This window comes from Peromyscus eremicus, chromosome 7 (genome assembly GCF_949786415.1).
Source record: "Peromyscus eremicus chromosome 7, PerEre_H2_v1, whole genome shotgun sequence".
In the NCBI taxonomy this organism is placed as follows: Eukaryota; Metazoa; Chordata; class Mammalia; order Rodentia; family Cricetidae; genus Peromyscus; species Peromyscus eremicus.
Genome location: NC_081422.1, coordinates 50,136,659 through 50,154,839, shown reverse-complemented (window position 1 = coordinate 50,154,839; position 18,181 = coordinate 50,136,659). Strand labels below are relative to the sequence as shown.

Genomic DNA, 18,181 nt, shown 5'->3' with positions numbered 1-18,181 from the left:
AGTTTTCCTGATTTGACTTCACAAAGAAGAAAGTGCCATGAATTTCTTGTGTACAAACCTAAGAATGAGTTTTTATGGGTCATTTATGCGAAGAAAAGAAAAGGCTTTCTTGAAGTTAGTATTTGCATGCACTGCATGTGTCTAAGAGTAGTTTTGTAGTTTACTTTAGGGTGTTACTGGCTTGATTTGAAGTTTCTGCTGGGAACTTCTGACTCCTGACTTTTGGATACTTGTTATTTGGTTCCCTTCTCTTCTCTGTGACATGACACTTCCTGCCATGTCCTGATTTTATATGCCCTATGTTTGCTGATTACCAATTTTACACCTTTAACTGAAATTTAATATGCCTAAAACAAACTGCTCTCTGATATGACTCTAATATCAGACCTCATCATTGTCTTTTCACTGCAAGGAAATGAACATTCTCTTGTCATTGCCCAGGTGAGAGCCCTTTAAGTCACCCTTGACCTCACTTGACACAAACCACATTGTCATTCGTACTTCAAGTAATGTTGCTTGCTTTAAAATGTCTGCAGGAGCTCAAGCCAGACCAAATCTAAGCATGGGGAGGGGAAGCAGACACTGGGGCTGGAGAGTTGATTTGTGACCCAGGTTCGATTGTAGTACCCAAATGGTGCCTCACAGCCACCTGTAGCTCCAGTTCCAGGGATGTCTGACACCCTCTTCTGGCATTCTTGAGCACCAGGCTTACGCATGGTGCACACACATACATGCAGGCAGATACCCATATATAATAAATAGTAATAATATAATAAATAAAAAGTAAATCTTCTTTTTTTTTTTTTTTGGTTTTTCGAGACAGGGTTTCTCTGTGTAGCTTTGCGCCTGTCCTGGAACTCACTTGGTAGCCCAGGCTGGCCTCGAACTCACAGAGATCCGCCTGGCTCTGCCTCCCGAGTGCTGGGATTAAAGGCATGCACCACCACCGCCCAGCAAGTAAATCTTTTTAATGTAGCTAGACCACTTACATTGCCCTGAAGTTTCTTTGTCCTTCCCTTCTCTCTTTCTCTTTTCTTCCTTTCCTTTTGTTCCCTTTCCCCATTTTCCTTTCTCTTCTCCTTCTTTTCTCTTTCTTCTTCTGTTCCTTCCCTTCCCTTTCCTGGTGGATATTGAACCCAAAGTCTTAGGCATGACAAGCCAATACAACACCGAGTTGTCCACAGCTTTATCGGCATCATTGTCGTCGTCGTCGTCGTCATCATCATCATCATCATCATCATCACTAGGACCACCATCTTAAGACACTATCTCTCTCTGTGGCTCTGGCTGGTCCTGAACATTCAGCAGCACTCCTGCCTCTCTCTGCTTTCCTGAGTGCCGGGATTATAGGTGTGCTCTACACACTTGACTCTTTTGTATGTCCTTGCAGTCATTGTCCTACTACTTTGGCCCTTGGCAATCACTTACATGCTTTCTGTAATTATGAATTGCCTTTTTGTTGTTCTATAAATTCTTATATTCAAAATCATACTCTTTTGCTGCTGCCTCTTGCTGAGTAATTTTTTCAAGACATATCTGTATTTTGGGTCAAAACAATTTGTTTTCCTTTCACTGTTGAACATATAGATTATATGATAGTATCAAAACCTTTGTCCAGTCATCTCTTAATAAACATTTGAGTTTATAGTTTAGGACATTTTTAGTAAAATTCATGCCAAATTACTTTTTGGCTAAACCTAATGTTTTCATTTCCCTTGGGTATATAAATAAAAGTGTAATTGCCAAACTCCTCCGTAGTGGCTGTTCCAATTTATTCTTCCAACACCAACCTGTGGAGGTTTCAATTGCCCCACAATTTTGTCAGCATTAAGTTGTGCAGTTTTAAATCTCAAGTCTAATTCTAGTGGATATATGTCTTACTGATATTCTAATAGCAGTTCACTGTGACTATTTATCATTATTGAGCATCTTTTTCTGTGCTTTTTAACCTCTCAGTAGATTTCTTTATGAAGCATGTATTTCATATTTCTCCCCATTTTAAATAGTTGCCTATCATTTTAGTTTTTAGTTGTGTTTATACATTCTGGCTATACATTCTTTGGCAGATACATGAATTAAAGATTTTTTTCTCTTAATGTGGAACATATGTATATATTTTCTATATGGAACCTGTGGTTATCTGTGTGCATGTGGACATGTATGTAGATATGTCTGCAGGTGCATGTGTATGTGTGTGCTGGCAAGAGATAACTTCATATGCTGTTCCTCAGGCACTATCCACCTTGATTTTTAGATAGAGTCTATCACTGGCTTGGAACTCACCACCTAGGCAAGATGGCTGGCCAGCTGGCCCTGGGGATCCTCTTGTCTTTTCCTCCCCAGCTGTAGGAATACAAATATGTGTCATCATGGCTGGTTTTTTACATAGCTTCTGAGGATCAAGTTGAGGGCTTCATGATTTCATGAGAAATACTTCACCCTCTGAACTGTTTCCTCGGAGTCCTGTATGTGTTAACTTTCAACAAGCAAAGGCTTTGTTTATTTTAAGCTTTTACAAATTATTTATTTTTAATCCAGCTGGCCTTGAACTTATGAACTTTTGATTCTTCTGCCTCTACTACGTAAGTTCTGGATTTTTAGATGTATACCACTATACTCTGACTGAAAGACTTTAATTTGGATGATGCTTATTTCATACACTTTTTCTTTTTGTCTAATGCTTTCTATATATGTCTAAGAGGTGTTTCCTGAGGAAAGCTTCTAAGAAAGCACCTTGTTTTTTTGTATGAGCCTTATTAATTTTAGATTTTGCATGTAGGCTTATGACTCGTCTCAAATAGCTAATGGTAGTGATAGAAAGTACAGATTCTGGTGTATTTTTTCACATAGATAGTTATCTTAGCACTGTGTTTTTAAAATACTTTCCTTCATTATTTTGTTTTAACATCTTGTTGATTTTTTATTTTTTTTAGGCTGACATGTCTTTCTGGGTGAGTCTATTCTAAACTTCTTGTCCATGATCTCTGGAATTTCTGTTTTGATAATTTCATAAAAATATGAATCAGCCCTTTAATTGTAGAGCTTGATTTTCAGTTCTGTTCTGCTCCATTTGTATATTTATCTATCTTTAAATTTTATAGAAAGCCATTGAATAAAGTATTGGTTTATGTCACCTCTCCCTGTTTATATTGCTGTCCCTTTCCAACTTCTCCCAAGCTTCCCCCTCCAATTCATAATCTCTTTAATTATTATTGTTACATATATATGTGTGTGTGTATATATATATATATATGTAACAATATATATATACATATATATGTAACAATTATATATATGTAACAATTACACACACACACACACACACACACACATTGTGATTATTTGAATGAGAATGGTCCCCATAGGCTCATATGGAAAGTATGGCCTTGTTGGAGAAGGTATATCACTGTGGGCTTTCAAAAGTCCACTCTAGGTCAGGTGTATGTGTGTGTGTCTTTCTGTCTGTTTGTCTGTCTGTCTGTTGGTCTGTCAGTCTCTCTCTCTCTTTGCAACTTGTGGATCAGATGTGAATTCTCCTTTACTGCTGTTGGTTATGCCGTGGCGCTGCCCCTGGTGGCTGGTCACCGCCCGCGGCGGCCATGCTGATGGAGGAGCGTGCTGATTAAAAGAATTACAGCCATGGTTACCTTTTTAGGGCTTTATTGGGGGGGGGGGAGAGACAGAGAGAGAAAGACACAGAAAGAGAGAGAGAGAGACAGAGAGAGACACGGGGGGGGGGTAAAGAGAGGGGCTGACGGGGGAAGGAGCGGGAAGGAGAGGGGACAGAGAGCCCACAGAGGGCCCACCCGCTTTTTAGGCTGGGAAGCTGGCTAAGGCTGATGAGGTAATTAAGGATCAAATCCTTACAACTGCCCCAGGCCCATGCCTGCTGCCATGCTTCCCACCATGGTGATCAAGGATTAACCCTCTGAAACTGTAACCAAGCCCCCAATTAAATGCTTTCTTTCATAAGTAGCCTTGGTTATGGTGTCTTTTCACAACAAAAGAACAATAATATACATGCATACTCACACACACACATACACACACACACACACACACACACACACACACACACACACGAACACTTGCACACGATGTCTATAACCTACTGAGTCCTTTTCAGCCTTGTGTCTATGTGTGTGTGTTCATAATTGACTACTTGGGATTGAACAACCTATGTGGGAGGCCATCCCTGCCTGGAGTCAACTCCCCATTTCAGCAGCCATTGAACACTTATACCTCTACATCTAGGGGTGGGGCCTAGAATTCCCATCTGCTTTAGCATGTCAGCCATTGTCATTATGTTGGTCTTCTTTATGTAGCCCATTGTTGAGAGTTCATGGGAGTGTTTTGTCTGTCATGTGTAGGTAATACAGTCTATCAACAGGAGGTGTCTTGGGCTTCTGGCTCTCAAAATTTTTCTGCTACCTCTTCTGTAACTTTTCCTGAGCCTTAAGGATATAGGGTTTATGTTGCAAGCATATCAGTGGTGATGAGGCATTCCACAACCATTATTCTCTATATTTTGAACAGTTGTATATCTCTGTAATAGTTTTCATCTCTTGCAAAAAGCTTCCTTGAGGGGTGAGAACTATACTTATCTGTGAGTATAAGAACAGTTATTTAGAAAATAGAGCTTGTATTGTGTTAGGAAACTGGCAGTAATTAATTCTCCTATTGAGGCCTATGTTCTCTCTAGCCATATGTAGTAGGCTAGGTTTACAGTACCAGGGATGTACTTCCTCCTGTAGAGTGGATCTTAAGTCCAATTAGACATGTGTTGCTTACCTCTAGGATAAAAGTTCCACTATTACACCATTGTAGATAACAGGTAGGTCCAGTCATTGATATTGTTGTCTCATAGGCTTTATAGATGGGTAGGACTGCTGACTGCCCTTCTCCCTTGGCAGCTTGCATAATACCTTCTGACAGATGAAAACTAATCCTTAGGGATGTGGCTTCCAGATCAGTTCCAACTCAGTTCCCCTCAAGTCCTGTTTCTAAAATGTGTGGTTTCTTCAGCAATAGGGCTTTCCCTTCAAATTCTGGGAGGCAGCCAAGGGCAATGGCAATATCTATATTGTGTTAGGCGCTCCTGACCAACAACTGTAGATGTTTCTCATGAGTAGTGTTAGGAGTTTGTTTACTATTTCAAGGATCTTGGATAGAGCACTGTCACCCCAAGTGGAGTGACTTCTTCAAACTATATGTCCGTGTATGTACATGTACATATGTATTATATGTAATCTTAGGTAAACATAATATGATCTCCCTATGACTTTTCAAATATCCTTGGTGTTATTAATCATTCTTCTTACCCCTGTAATGCCTTTAACACTTCCCAGTTAAAACCTCATTTTTCCTGTTTTCCCCTCCATAGCACCTGCCATTCTCCACCTAGAGCTCTCCCCCTGCCACCTTGGTCTCTTGGTGAAACTATTAAGGCCACTCCACGTAGTTAAAAGGGAGATTTATTTAGTGGCGTAACTTACAAATGAAGGGATAGGTAAGTTGCAGGGTCTGGGAAAGATGCAGTGCAGTCTGGTGGTGTTCTCTGGAGAACTCTGCTCCGTCTACCTCCAGCTTCCAGGGTCCAGGAATCAAGAGAGATGGCACATCCGGATCTTAGGTCTTCAAGGTCCTCTCTTGGCCCCGCCTTGTAGGCGTGACAGTTATTGAAGCCTCAATGGGGGTTGGAACTTCCAGATCAAGGTTGGAATGGCTACCCACTACATTGGTCCCCTTTTACTTTACTGGTTTCTTTGAGTCTTTGGATACATTATTTTAATACTATGTCACTGTGGTACTTTGTATTATATATAAGCTTCTATATAACCGTATAATCACATAGTGTTTATAGCAGTTTTATTGTGATATAATTCACATTTTATACAGTTCATCAACTTTTTTAGTGTGCAATTTGTTCTACAATGTTAAACTGACCTTTTTTTCCTTAATATAAACCACTTATAATGTAATTTCTTTTCTATATATTCTTCAGATCAATTTTCTTGCAGTTTGAAAAGGACTTTTGTATTTATGTACAAATATTGTATAGTTTCCTGGTATAATTTTGCTATCAATATAGTATTGATCTCAGTAAATTGAGTTCCCTTTATTTCCTGTGTTTGCATAGGGTTGCATTTTTAAAAATCTAAATTGTATGTGTTTGTGTGTGTGTTCCTATAGTGTATACTGAATTTTTCTTACTTTAATTGTGCATGTATAATTTTACCAATGATGTAAAGTTTTGGTAATTTGTGCTTTTCAGTTTGATTATCTATTTCACCCAACTTGTTGAATTTTAGCACCAAACTTCTAAAAGTTGTCATTTCATCCCTATGAGTCAAAAGTTGAACAAATTCAGTAGCTCTTATATCCATAACACATCAAGACAGACCTCTATGCTCTAACTGAACAGAGAGACAGACAAAGATAAATACAACGACAGCAGAAATCCATGAACGAAATGAAAACTTGTGTGGGAAATGTAATTTATGAATCACCCTTGAAGACTCCATGTAGAAAAGCTCAGGAGTCAGAAATTCTGAGCAGGACCCAATTGTGGTGGCATTTATACTTTTTATGAGTTTGACCTCTTACAATGTGACTGTTTTCTCACAGTGAATATTAGAGAAAATTACCTTTCTCCTTCTAGTAGGAAGAAGGAAATGATCTACCATTTTAAAATGTGCCACAGCCTTCCGTTTTTTAAGTTCTGCTGTGAGGAAATTTTATGTAATTAGGGCCTAACTTGCTGGGGCTTTATCACACTGATTGATATGAAAAAACAGAAAACACTTAACTTTATCTGGCTCAAGGATTCCATTGGAAAAAAAGTAAAAATATCCCATTCAGCTCCCTGCAGCTTTGCATGTGGCAGAAAGAGAAGCACTCAACTCCACCCCACTGTATTTAGTAATGTTCCTTCTAAACAAATGTGGAAAAGCTGGGAGACATTGTGTATTTGCAGTTCAATGATAGAACTGAAGAATGCTTCCTCTGTGCCCACATTTTGCTACTACATTATTAAAGCCCCACTGATAATAGTTTTTTTTTTAACATAATTCATCATGTGTGGCAATTTAGAAAAAATAGAAGGCATATGAAGGACAAAGACACCAATTGGAAAGAGAGAGAGAGAGAGAAAGAATTAGAATCAGACTCAGGTATAGTAAGGGTTTGAAATGATCACACTGGAAATTTGAAATAACCACATGTAGTAACTGAATTCTTAATGGGGAAAATAGACATAGTACAGGACAGGTAGGTAATTAAGTAGCAAGATGGAAATTCTAGAAAGTAACTGAAAAGAAAAACTGGAGATGAGAGGGTGGGCCTCTGTCTCTACTAGTCATCATTTGTGATTGCTTAGTCTCTAGGATTTAGCTATTTCAGGACTCTGGAATTTGTTGACAGCTCGAAACTTCAGGAGAAAGGTTTAGAGAATGAAGTGGGTTAATTTCTTTCAATTTGAACTCAATACAATAGCACTTATCCATGGTTAACCCTTAATAATAGGCAGCCATATACACATTCTAGTAGTTTGTAAATAATTTGAGGATTTCAGGGTGAGCAAAAGTCATTTTCTCTAATAAAATCCTCTGTTATGATCACTGGTTTTTAGTGGTCAGACAGGTGGAAACAGGATATAGTCACTGTGGCCTGCCATTTCTTGAGAGCCTTTCCACTCTGCCTGAAGTATATGATCATGGATTTACAAGTGGCCACAAACATTTTCTGTCTCCATACAGTTTATCCTTCTAGAGAGCTAGACATTAAAGAGTTGGTCCACCAAAATATATCAAAATACATAATATATGTATGTATATGTATACTGATCTATCAGTAATATATGTGAAATATGTAATATATATGAAAATAATCAGAAAGTGACTACATTTGCCAGAGAAAATCTCAGGTTCAAGCAAAACTTCAAAAGACCTTAAGTCAGCCCTATCTGTGGTACAGAGACTGTACAAAAATATAACCAAAACAAATAATAATAAATAATAATAAACTTTATGCATGTGGAAAATCTGACTTATTGAACTTTCATACGATTGGATTCAAATATCTAGTTTTCAACAACAAAGTACAGGGCATACAAAGAAGCAAACAAGAAAAAAATCAAATGGGAATTCCACCCACAAAAGCTATCCCTGAGAAACATATGATGGTTGGTCTAATATTAGGGAAAGAATTTAAAACAACTGTCTTAAAAGTTTGAGGAACTAAAAGATAATGTAAAGTCATGAGTGCCATGTCTGAATAAAATGGAAATATAGGTAAAGACTTAGAAAGTCTAAGGGGCAATCAAAAAAAGATCTGGATCTGACAAAAACAATAGCCAAGATAAAAACAAACAAAACAGACACAAAACACCTCACTGCAGAAATTGAGAATTTGGAGTGATCAGGCTGAAGAGTCGCTGAACTTGCAAATAATACAATAGAAAGTACTGAATTTGCAGAAGACTAAGAAATAAGAATGAAGACAATCTAGTAATATGCAAAGCAAACATGGCCGTACAGCAAATGTATACATTCTACCAGTTAAGGAAGAAAAGAAACTGAAAACCAGGCATAGAATATTTGAAGAACTAACGGTTGTAAATATCACACACTTTATGGTAGATAGGAGTATAACATCCAAGAAGCTCAGCACACACTACAAAAGATGAACTCATAGATATTATCTAATGCTTTGTCATCAAACTTAACAAAAGACAGAGGATAACAGGTGAAATCAAAAAAGGAAAAACTCACCCAGTGGTAGTGGCGCACACCTTTAATCCCAGCACTCGGAGGCAGAGCCAGGCAGATCTCTGTGAGTTCAAGGCCAGCCTGGTCTACAGAGCAAGATCCAGGACAGGCTCCAAAACTACACAGAGAAACCCTGTCTCGAAAAACAAAACAAACAAAAAAAAAAAGAAAAAGAAAAACTCCAGATTTTAATTGTATCACCACCATTCAAAGAGAAACTAATGGAAACCCATCCCAAACTCTTCTAAAAAAAAAATTAAAGGGAATACTTTCTAACTTATTTGCTTAGGCTAAAATTACTGTTATACAAAAAGCCAGGCAAAGACACTATAACTAATCACTAATGTCTCTTGTGGACATTGATGTCATATCTAAAAGAAAATGCTATCAGGTCATATTTACCAGTGTATTTAAAGAATTTTACACCAAAAACAGTGGCTTTTTCCCCTTTCAATTCAAAGATAGATCAACGTATAAAATTAATGTAATATACCACAAAAAAGTGAAAGGAAAATTCTTGGCAAGGTGGAATAAAAATTTCAAAAATTGGCCGGGCGGTGGTGGCGCACGCCTTTAATCTCAGCACTCGGGAGGCAGAGCCAGGCGGATCTCTGTGAGTTTGAGGCCGGCCTGGGCTACCAAGTGAGTTCCAGGAAAGGTGCAAAGCTACACAGAGAAACCCTGTCTCGAAAAACCAAAAAAAAAAAAATTTCAAAAATTGGTAGAGTTATCAACCAAAATCTTAGAGGGCATATAATACATAGTGATGAATTACTGAACCATTCTCATTTGTATTATTTAGTTTTCTGTCGCTGTAACAAATACCTAAGCTTAATTACAGTTTCAAATGTTTTAGTTTGTTTTGCATGTTGGTCCTCTTATTTTAAGACTATAGCAGTACAATATATAATAGGTGGAAGCCTAGTCATCTGTTGGTGGCCAGGAGGTAGGAAGAGAAGAAGAGGAGATGCTAGTGTCCCAATATCCCACCACAGGCCAGTGTATGTGCCTGTAGGAACATGGCCTTTGTGGGACATTCATGTCCAAACTGCTGATACTTTTCAGTACTAAAGAAAGATATGTTTATTGCTGTCACCCCATTTGAACATGTTTACAGGGATGGGCAAGGAGGAGTGGCTATAAAGATCAGAAAAGGAAAATGATAGTTGTGTATTCATTGGTGTGTTGTTTTTTTTTTTTTTTTTTTTTTTTTGAGGGGCTGGTATTTTTGTTTTTGTTTTTGTTTTTATCTGTAGTCAAGAATTCTGTCTGGCAAAACTGACTTTCATAAATGGAAGAAGAACACTATAAAAACTGAGTTTGATTTTAGCCGACTTACCTGTTGGGAAATTCACCAGGGAGTCCTTCAGACTGAAATGGCTAAGCCATGTAATGTGGAAGAGGAGGCAGAAAGAGTGTGAGAGTCAGAGATGCTGGGCAACTCCTAGGAAACAGTATCTTCTAGATACAACAGGGCTGATATACATAGGAATTCACAGAGACTATGACAGCATCCCTAAGAGCTGTACAAGTTCAAACCAGACAAAATCCCAATATGGAGAAAGGGAGGTGGGATAAAAGCCCCACCCCCTAACCGAGAAGCGATCTGCAATTGATCTCTGCTAGGAGAGGCTACACATATAATCAGCCACCCTCCAGGGCAGGCCCCAGGCCCAGGGGACACAAAACGGACTCCATGATTTGTGTTTGCTTTTTTTGACTTTTCTGTTTTTAATTTAATTTAATTTGTGTGTGTGTGTTTAAGAGAAAGAATATGAAGTTTAATTGATAGGAAGAGAGGATCTTGAAGGAATTGGGAGAGGAGAAAAATATGGCCAAAATGTATTGTATGAAATTTTTAAATTTTTAAAAATTTTAAAATGTGGAAATGAACTAGACAGTAGCTCAACTCTGTAAAAACAAAAGCAAACACACAAACCAGCATTGTTTTTGTTTTGTTTTTTCTATCAGCTTAAGACATTATTATTAAAAATTCAATTCAATGATAATTTTTCTAAAATTTTTATCTCTGTATATTCCCAAAATATATATACATGAGTGTATCACTTCACAATGATGATATGTTCTATGAAAAGAGTTGCTAGGTGATTTTGTCATTGTGTGAGCACAATAAATAGTACTTACTCAAACCCAGGTGGTATACATTTATCACTTGGTGTGACATCTTAATACAATCAAGAGATACAATCAGCACAAGATGGACAAGTCTGCTGCCAGGCAAGGAATGTTGTTTTATAGGAAGCATTTACTTTTTGCTAAAGTAATTTGCTAAAGTAATTGAAAACAGAAAAAATTACAAATATTACATATAAAAGCAGTAACATAGTCATGTGTTATTGTTATCAAGTATTATATACTATACATAATGGTGCATTCTATACACTCTACATTTTTTATATAGTAGGATTTTTACACTATTAACAGCTCCAATCAGTGAGTAATGCACACTAGAATGGCTATATCATCATTAGGTAATAAGAATTTTTCATCTCTGTTATCACATTTGGGCTATCATTGACCAAAATGTTGCATTCTGTGTACACTATATTTATTTGACAACCCAACATTGTAAAGACAGCTACTTAGATAATTATAAAATTTGTTGTTCTTATATCTTGGTTTTTACCCTCTATTTTTCCCGTTAGGTTTTAAAGACAACTCTATAAAACAATACTGTAAAACTATGTCAGTGAAAACACTGTGTGTCATTTGCACAGATCGCTCACCATATCAGGTTATCCATGGAGTCTGCCAAATGCAAACAGGAAATATTTAGAAAGAATATGTCTGTTGATCATATTTGAGTTGGTCAGTTTCTCATTACTGTGGCAACATTCCTGATGAGAACAATGTAAAGGAAAGAATTATTTTATGTGATGGTTTCAGAGGTTTCTGTCCACTGTGGCATCATTTAAACACATATACATATGTACATTCACCACACCATACAGTCAGGTTCATGAGAGGGGAGGGGACAGAAAATATTGATTCAACTTTCAAAAAAGAAGTAATGGAGTCAGTAAGAGGCAAAGGTAATAAAATATATAGAAACATTGGCAAAATGGCAGAAGTAAACCTTTCCATCCTGAAATTACATGAAGTATAAGGACATTAAGTTTTCCAGTAAAAGGCACATATTTTCAGAAAGGATTTTAAAAACCACTTTGTATCTTCCTGAGAGTCACTTCATATATAAACATATAGATATATTAATGTAAAAGGACAGACATATGTTTCATATAAACCATACCATAAAGAAAATAATATTGGTAAAGTAATAGACTCCATGGCAAAAATGTTCCAACAGATAAAGAATACCATTTTTGGAATCTTAGAGAGAGAAAGAAGAGTTTGTATTGTGACTGGGTCTTTGGAGGTCAGAGGGAAGTCTTGTTCACCACTCTGTGCGTCCAGCTAGCTGGTCCACTAGTGTCTTGGACTTCTGTCTGGACCGTCCATGTTGCTGAAGGAGTACTGCGGTTACAGATTTGTGCTACCATGTCTGGCTTTTCATGGGGTGTAAGGGGTGAAACTCGGGTCCTTAACCTTTTGTGTCTAATACTTTACTAATCAAGCTATTGCTGTCATCCACACTTAACATTTAAGTTAATAGGTGAAGCAGGATCCTAATTAGTCTTAACAATAAAAACCTGGAGTCAGATATCGAGCATGAAAGCTGAAAGATCAGAGAAGCAGAGCAGCCAGCCACCAGAGACTTTTTACTTCTACAAAATCTCAGACTGAATGGGGGAATCCTGTCTCTACGAATCCTCAGACTGAATGAGGGGAGAGCCTGCCTGTAGGAATCCTCAGACTGAAGGGGGGGGGAGAAGACCCTGTCTCCACCCCACTTATATTCCTGTCTCTACCTCCCTAGTGCTGGGATTAAAGGTGTGAGCCTCCTATGTGATGGGATCAAAGGCATGATCCTCTCAAGTGCTGGAATTAAAGGTGTGTGTCACTACTCCTCAGCTCTGTTTCTCTTTTAGACTGGTTCAATCTCATGTAGCCCAGGGTGGCCTTGAACTCCTGATCTTCCTGCTTCCTCCTCCCAAATCCTGGGATTAAAGGTGTAAGCCACCACTGCCTGGCCTCTATGGCTAGCTCCACCCTCTGATCTCCAGGCAAGCTTGCTTGTCAGAACACAAACAAAATATCACACAACAAATAGTTTCTTTTTTTATTTTCAAAAAACTGATGGGGAGGAATGGTTATATTATCTCAACATCACTCCATTGCTTTAGTCTCAACCTTTCTTCATCATGGATATTACCTCCTGCTCTAGACTAGCCTGAACATAGATAGTGGCAGAGAACTGGCAGCATGGATTTATATGGACCTTTACTGTGTACTCATTATAAACAAAGGAACAAGGCTTTGAGGGTCAGATTAGCTTATTTCTACATTCTGTCTCTGAAATTAAGTATTTACCTGTATTTAACTTTAGACTATGTATTTCTTGTGGTGCATAGAAAGTTACCCACCTCAACTATTTTGTTGGAATCATAGAGCTTTTCAGATTTTATCACCATGATTCTTAATCAAGCATAAAAATTCAGAAGTGTTCTTATTGAATCCAATCTATATCTTATGAGAGAGTATGCGTTTTCAGTCTCTCGGGAATGCTTTGATGTCATTTCAGGAAAGGATTTTAAAAATGAACTAATTTGTCACATTAACAGCATGATACTGTACTGGGAAAGGAAAAACTAGGCTAAAGTTTTGGATCATTATATTTGGATATAAAATAACTAATAATCATAAAATGTTTTTCTCTTTAGGGCTAAAGAATATGAGAGTTTAGTGGAAACCAAAAATTCTGGCTCTGATTCACCTTATAAAGCAAAGTGAGTATTTTATCCCATATTTTAGTTATATTTCTCTTTGGTTTTTGCCTTTTAAAAAAACTATAACTGAACTATCATGCTGTTGCAGGGGAAATTGGGGTTCCCTTTGGAGTTCTTAGTCTTGTTAATAAAAAGAATTTAGGAATGGCTTCAAACAGAAGCTTGAGGATGATTTTATTAGAATTTGAGATAAAAACACAATTGGAAAGAGCAGAAATGATGCACTGTAGTACGAATCCTAAGGGTCTGGCCAACTTCTCAGCCATCCTGTTTCCTCAGACTGGAAGCTCCCGAGAACTCACCCGAATGGATCTCAACTGAACTGCTGCTAGAAGCCTAAAAGCTTAACCAGGCTCTAGTTCCTGGTCCTCACGCCTTATATATCTTTCTGCTTTCTGCCACCACTTCCTGGGATTAAAGGCTCACTTTGTGGGATTAAAGGCGTGAGTCACCATGCCTAGCTGTTTCCAGTGTGGCTTTAAACTCACAGAGATCTGGATGGATCTCTGCCTCCCAAGTGATAGGATTAAAGGCGTGTGCTACCACTGCCTAACCTCTGTGTTTAATATTGTGGCTGTTCTGTTCTCTGACCCCAGATATGTTTATTGGGTGCACAATATTTTTGGGAACATAATATCACCACAATGCACTATCTGCTCTCTGATTATAATGAAAGTGCCCCAGAAAAGTAATTGGAAAATTCACAAATGCTTGTAGAAAAAATGAGATTAAACAATGCATGACTCAGCTATGAAGTCTAAGAAGAAAATTTTAAGTCTTTTGAAATGAATGGAAACTTAAATAATACAATCAGAATCTGTGGGATACAGTTAAAATGGCTAGAAGATAATTAAAAGTATTTGATGTACATGTGAGAGAAGAAGGTCTATACCTTCAGGCACTATAAAAAGTATAGTGAACTTAAACAGAAGAAAATAAATTCTTGAAATTGGAAGAAGTCTAGTTTCCAGTGGAAACTGAAATAGATTCTCAGTGGAGGGAGAGGAGAATCCATAAGCTGGTGCTTTGTAAAGATGGAATTGTGCTTTGTCTCTGGATTCATCTCCTTTGTGTACCAGGTCCAAGTACCTCTACCCACTGTTGCCTTTTGATGATCTGATACCTGGAAATTAATAGAGAAAATACTATACCCTGGGAGCCAGAAAGGTATTGGTGATTTAGATGGACATAGTGGACTGGTAGAGTGCCAATCACTAATGTTAGTTACTCTGTAGAATAGGATGAAAACAGCTGGAAAGCTGTTTGGGCTGTGGATGATAGTGGAAAGGCACTTATATTTCAATAACAAACAGTCACAAGCATTTTTAAAAACAGAAAATTTCAGAAAGAGAAACTGAAGGAGAGAAAGACTATTCCAGTGCTTGCAGCCACCCCAGCTGTAGAGAGTAGAGAATGAGACTAAAGAAACAAACCAAGAGCCTCAAGACCATACATTGTAATTTCAGCTATGTACTAACAATCTTATTTAAAAACAAACTGAAACCAGAAAATTAAGTGAGCAGAACAAGAAAAGAGGTAGATCTTCAGGACGTGTAATGACAGAAGTCTCAATGCATTGGCAGGGGCAAAGGGAAGAGTGAGCAGTACTAAGAAAACAACACTCACCTCATCACCAAGCAGTTTGCAGATTTGTTGTTTAAAAACATGAATTTCCTGAAGTCTGCATAGCAAAATAATTGAAATTGTAATAATATAATTTTCCAAACAAAGAAAAGCTAAGGACTATACAGGTTGACTGCCAAGTCTTACAGGATCTTCAAAGATGAGCTGGCATCATTACTTCTCAGACTGTTCCACAAAATAAAGAAAGAACAATTAGAGACTCATTCTATGAAGCCAGTAGTGCCTTGGATAAAGACATAACAGCTCAAAATCAAAATATCAACAAATTTAATTGATAAACACAAACGCAAAAGTCCTCTAAAAAGTGCTTATAAACCAAATTTAGAAACACATTAAAAAATCATAAGATCATGATCAAGTTGAATTCATTACAGTAATTTAAGGATGGTTCAACATATGTGGCATGGTAAACATAATATATAATGTATTATACTAATATATATTAAAAGATGAAGAAAAAGCCTTTCACAAAATCCAACTTTCTGTCTTGATAAAGACCTCAAGAAACAAGAAGTAGGATAATACCTCAATACAATAAAGGTTCTCTATGGCAGACCTGTAGCTAAAGTTGGACTCATGTTGAAAAAAACAAAAGACATTTTCTTGAAAGTCAGTATCCACTATCACTTCTCTTTTTGAAGAGGTAGGGGGAAGAAGGGGGAGAACAAGAGGAAATCTTAGCCATAGAAGTAAAGCAAGAAAGAGAAATAAGAGGAATACAAATAGGAAAAGAAGTCAAAGTGCCCTGTCTGCAAGTGATATAATCCCATTCATTGAAAGCCCCTAAAAGCTCTACCAGAAGATTCTTAGCTGTACTAAACACTGGCAGGTAAGTAACAAGACACAAAATGAGCTTACAGATTGGTAGCTTTTCTATATACCAATAGCTAACTCTCCTACAGTAACCTTTAAAAAATTAAACACCTAGGCATAAACTTAACCAGACATTAAAGACCTCCATAGAGGAACCTACGAGGCCCTGAAAAAAGAAAATGAAGAAGACACTGGAAGATGCAGAGACCTCTCATGTCCATGGTTGACAGACTGTTGTTAAAATGGCCATGTTACATAAATCAATATACAGATTTAATTCAATCTCAATCAAAATACCACAGAAATAGAACATACATCCTACATTTCATATGGAAACAACAAAGACCTTGAATAGCCAAATAAATCCTATATCACAAGTACTGTTGGATGTATCACAACACCTGATTTCAAACTATATTATAGAGGTATATTAACAAAACCATCTTGGTACTGGAATAAAAACCATCATACAGACTATTGAATAGTATAGTTGATCCAAAAGTAAGCCTAAAGAACTGTTTATTCTTTTCTAAGGTATCCAAGAAAGATATAGGCAAGAAAATCTGTTCACCTCCTAGTGCTAGGAAAACAGGCTATTGAAATGTAAAAGACAGACTCTAGATTCCTACCCGTCCTACCCCAGTACAAAAATTAATTCAAAACATGTGGAGGGGACCAAAAATAAAATAAACCTGCTTTAATACGATGACAGAAATTTGAAACTACTAGAAGAAAACATTGGGAAACATTTCCAGGTAATAGGCATAAGCAATGACTGTCTAAATAGAATTTCATTATTTCAGAGAATAAGATCAAGAATTGACAAATGAGATTTCATGAAATTACAAAAAAAATTTGCACAGCAAAGGAAACAATAAAGATAGCTTACAAAATACAAAATATTTTTATCAGCTATTTATCTGATGGGAATTATTATTTCTACAAGACCTAATAATCCAATAAGAAAAAAACGGACAATAGAACTGAACAGATGCTTTTTAACATGGAAAAATACACCTGACCATTAAATATATAGGACACCTTACAGTATCTTCATCCATTCCATATTGGAAAAATTATACTGAGATTCTCTCTTTTCTTGTTGGAATGGCTGTCACCAAGAAAACAATAACATGAGATGTAGGGAAAAGAAACTCTTATACTCTGTCTATGGGAAGTAAATGAGTCCACCCACATGAAGACTTCTCAGATAACAAAGATAGACCTTTAACATGATACCTTGTACAGCTCTGGGTATACAGTTCAAACACCAAAGCCAGTTTCCTATAGAGGATTGCTCTATGCTCACAGTTGTCATGGTGTAGTTCATCATAGCCATGCTATGGCAGGCATCACTTAGCATCAGCTCAACTGACATCATCAAAAATGTGATATAAACAATGTGGAGTTTTATTCATCCATGAAGGATTAAACAGTGCTTGTAGTAAAGTTAATGAAACTAAAGCTCTTTGTTTGAATTAAAATAAGCCACTACCATGAAAATAAAACGTTCTTGTGTGGAATCTAGTGTGAAAAAATGTGAAAGATAAAGGGTACAGTGTATTGTGGAGTTGGTGAAGATCTTTTCCCATTCTGTAGGCTGCAGTTTTTCTTATTTTCTGTGTCCTTTGCCTTACAGAAGCTTCTCAGTTTCAGGAGGTCCCATTTATTAATTGTTGCTCTCAGTGTCTGTGCTATTGGTGTTATATTTAGGAAGTGGTTTCCTGTGCCAGTGCATTCAAGGCTACTTCTCACTTTCTCTTCTATCAGGTTCAGTGTAACTGGTTTTATAGTGAGGTCTTTGACACTTGGACTTGAGTTTTGTGCATGATGATAGATATGGATGTATTTGCAAACTTCTACATGTTGAAGAAGTTATGCTAGCACCATTTGTTGAAGATGCTTTCTTTTTTCCATTGTACAGTTCTGGCTTCTTTGTCAAAAATCAGATGTTCATAGGTGTGTGGATTAATGTCAGGGTCTTCAATTTGATTCCATTGATCCACATGTCTGTTTTTATGCCAATACCAAGCTGTTTTTATTACTATAGCTCTATAGTAGAGCTTGAGGTAAGGGATGGCGATGCCT

The 18,181-nt window shown here is 37.2% G+C and overlaps 1 protein-coding gene across 4 annotated transcripts in view; it reads left to right on the top strand.

Moving 5' to 3' along the window:
- Scaper (S-phase cyclin A associated protein in the ER) overlaps positions 1–18,181 on the top strand; it is a 366,393-nt gene that overhangs the window by 146,324 nt on the left and 201,888 nt on the right. For all 4 annotated transcript variants that reach the window (XM_059267924.1, XM_059267922.1, XM_059267921.1 and 1 more), the window contains exon 22: positions 13,571–13,636. In XM_059267924.1, the coding sequence (XP_059123907.1) occupies positions 13,571–13,636 (66 nt within the window). The remainder of the gene's footprint in view (positions 1–13,570; positions 13,637–18,181) is intronic.